Genomic DNA, 3,174 nt, shown 5'->3' with positions numbered 1-3,174 from the left:
GGGAGTCCCATCCAGGCCCTGGGCTCTTGTCCTCAAGCCCACACACTTTCCACAGTCCCAGGACCTGGTCCCATCAACCTGTGGTCCATGTGGGTGTAGGTGGGTCGTGGTGGAGGGGAGGATCAGAGGATGCCTCACGGTGGCAGTGAGAGTCCCTCAAGACACAGGGCAGCCTTTTCACAGGAAGGATTATTTTCTCATCCCCAGGAAGGAAAAGGCACTTTGGAGCTGTGTCTGCTCTCTGACCCAGAGAGTTGCTGAGCTTAGCTTCACACCCTGGAGCAGCTGAGGGCAGCGAGTCGCCCAGCTGCTCTACGATAGGCCGCAGGAGTGAAGGAAGCCTCTCTGAACACCTGCCTGCGCCCCAGAGTCCTGCAACATCCAGGACAGGAAGGAGGGAGACCCGAGGGTGCACCTGCTACTCAGCGCAGAGACCCAGTAGCCCGGCCTCCTAAGAAACCCACCTCAGTGCAGCCCCGATGGCTGTGGCAGCGGCCCTGGCTGGACTCCAGGCAGAAGCCAATTGTTCCATCTGTCTGGAGGGCCTGAGAGACCCGGTCACCACTGAGTGTGGGCACAACTCCTGCCGCTCCTGCATCCAGCGGTCCTGGGCTCACCTGGAGGACAGGTTCCCCTGCCCCGTGTGCCGCCACCCGTGCCAGGGGCGGCAGGTGAGGAGCAACGCCCAGCTGGGCAGGATGATCCAGGTGGCCAGGCTGCTCCAGAGCAGCCGGAGCAACAGGAGGAGGAGCGAGGAGCCGCGCCTGTGCGAGCTGCACCCCCAGGTCCTGAGCCTCTTCTGCGAGGAACACGAGGAAGTGCTGTGTCCCCTGTGCACACGGACCCCTGAGCACAGGGCCACTTGGTGAGGCCGGTGGGCGAGGCCGCGGCTGACCACCGTCAGAGGCTCTGCGCCTACGTGGAGCCTTTGAAGAGGCCGGTGGCAGATGCCCACAGCCTGGTGGTCGCGCAGGACAGAAAGCTGCTGGAGCTGCGGGAGCTGGTGCAGCGCCAGCGGCTGGAGCTGGGCTCGGAGTTCCGGCAGCTGAGCCGGGCTGTGGGTTGCGAGCAGGAGGCCGTCCTGGCGAGGCTGGTCCAGGAGGAGCAGGACATCCGGGAGCAGCTGGGCGTCAACATCACCGCCTTCTCAGACCACGCCTGCACGCTGCGGGGCCTCCTGCACGAGGTGACAGAGAAGCGTGCTGCCTGGAGCCAGGCTGCTGAGCGGCATCGGGGGCGTCCTGGGCAGAGGCGAGCATCTGAGGTGCCTGACGTCTACTCCTTCCAGCTGAGGCGGGAAGGCTGCAGCCTTCCCCCCGCAGCACTCGGCTCTGCAGAAAATCATTCAGAAGTTCCGGGAGGACGTGACCCTGGACCCCGAGACAGCGCATCCCAACCTGCTCGTGTCCGAGGATAGAAAGTCGGTGACGTTTGCGAGGAGCAGGCAGCTTTTTCCCCCAAGCGCACGGACATTCTGCACGGAGCCTGAGATGCTGGGCTCGGTGGGCTTTGCCAGCGGCGGGCGGTAGTGGGAGGGGTAGGTGGGCGGGGCCGCATGAGCAGTGGGCGTCTGCGCAGACTCCGCCTCCAGGCCCGGCGCTGGGCGCCTGGAGGGACAGAGACGCCTCTGGACTCTGGGGCCGCGCGGAGGGGATTGTGAGGCCCGCGGGCGGCGGGGCGCCCTTCCCCTGGAGCTGAAGGAGGAGCCTGGCGGGATCGGTGTGTATCTGGACTATGAGTTGGGCGCGATTTCCTTCTACAGTTGGAAGGACAGGTCCCACATCCACTCTTTCACCGATAAATTTTCTGAGATCCTAAAGCCCTATTTCTCTATCGATGCTATACTCAACGTCTTACAATCTGTGCAGTAAGAGATTACTAAGGATGATCTTTGACTTTGCTTCTTTTTCTTCCTGAAATTTATGGACAGTAGGTAGAATGTTTACAACTGGCCTTACATCTGGCACCGAGATTTTTTTTTTTTTTAATTTTTAATTTTTTTTTATTAGTTTCTGCTTTATAACAAAGTGAATCAGTCATACATATACATCTGTTCCCACATCCCTTCCCTCATGCATCTCCCTCCCTCCCACCCTCCCCATCCCACCCCTCCAGGCGGTCACAAAGCACCGAGCTGATCTCCCTGTGCTCTGCGGCTGCTTCCCACTATCTATCTACCTTACGTTTGGTAGTGTATATATGTCCATGCCTCTCTTTCCCTTTGTCACAGCTTCCCCTTCCCCTTCCCCATATCCTCAAGTCCATTCTCAAGTAGGTCTGTGTCTTTATTCCCGTTTTACCCCTAGGTTCTTCATGACATTTTTTTTTTTTAATTCCATATATATGTGTTAGCATACGGTATTTGTCTTTCTCTTTCTGAGTTACTTCACTCTGTATGACAGACTCTAGGTCTATCCACCTCATTACAAATAGCTCAGTTTCGTTTCTTTTTATGGCTGAGTAATATTCCATTGTATATATGTGCCACATCTTCTTTATCCATTCATCCGATGATGGACACTTAGGTTGTTTCCAGCTCCGGGCTATTGTGAATAGAGCTGCAATGAACATTTTGGTACATGTCTCTTTTTGAATTATGGTTTTCTCAGGGTATATGCCTAGTAGTGGGATTGCTGGGTCATATGGTAGTTCTATTTGTAGTTTTTTAAGGAACCTCCATACTGTTCTCCATAGTGGCTGTACCAATTCACATTCCCACCAGCAGTGCAAGAGTGTTCCCTTTTTTCCACACCCTCTCCAGCATTTATTGTTTCTAGATTTCTTGATGATGGCCATTCTGACTGGTGTGAGATGATATCTCATTGTAGTTTTGATTTGCATTTCTCTAATGATTAATGATGTTGAGCATTCTTTCATGTGTTTGTTGGCAGTCTGTATATCTTCTTTGGAGAAATGCCTATTTAAGTCTTCTGCCCATTTTTGGATTGGGTTGTTTGTTTTTTTGCTATTGAGCTGCATGAGCTGTTTATAAATTTTGGAGATTAATCCTTTGTCAGTTGCTTCATTTGCAAATATTTTCTCCCATTCTGAGGGTTGTCTTTTGGTCTTGTTTATGGTTTCCTTTGCTGTGCAAAAGCTTTGAAGTTTCATTAGGTCCCATTTGTTTATCTTTGTTTTTATTTGCATTTCTCTAGGAGGTGGGTCCAAAAGGAT

General features: G+C 53.7%; 1 protein-coding gene across 1 annotated transcript; it reads left to right on the top strand.

Moving 5' to 3' along the window:
• Positions 1 to 479: 479 nt before the first annotated feature.
• Positions 480 to 1,871, top strand: LOC307057262 (tripartite motif-containing protein 75-like; the record flags this gene model as incomplete). Its single annotated transcript, XM_079710394.1, is given in 6 exon segments — positions 480 to 852; positions 855 to 1,197; positions 1,199 to 1,260; positions 1,263 to 1,312; positions 1,314 to 1,525; positions 1,592 to 1,871. Coding segments are annotated over 6 exon segments (1,320 nt in total).
• Between the last annotated feature and the right edge of the window lie 1,303 nt (positions 1,872 to 3,174).

Source organism: Hyperoodon ampullatus, assembly GCF_949752795.1.
Source record: "Hyperoodon ampullatus genome assembly, chromosome: 1".
NCBI lineage: Eukaryota > Metazoa > Chordata > Mammalia > Artiodactyla > Ziphiidae > Hyperoodon > Hyperoodon ampullatus.
Note: the sequence above shows the minus strand (reverse complement) of the source record. Positions and strands in the feature narration are given on the sequence as shown.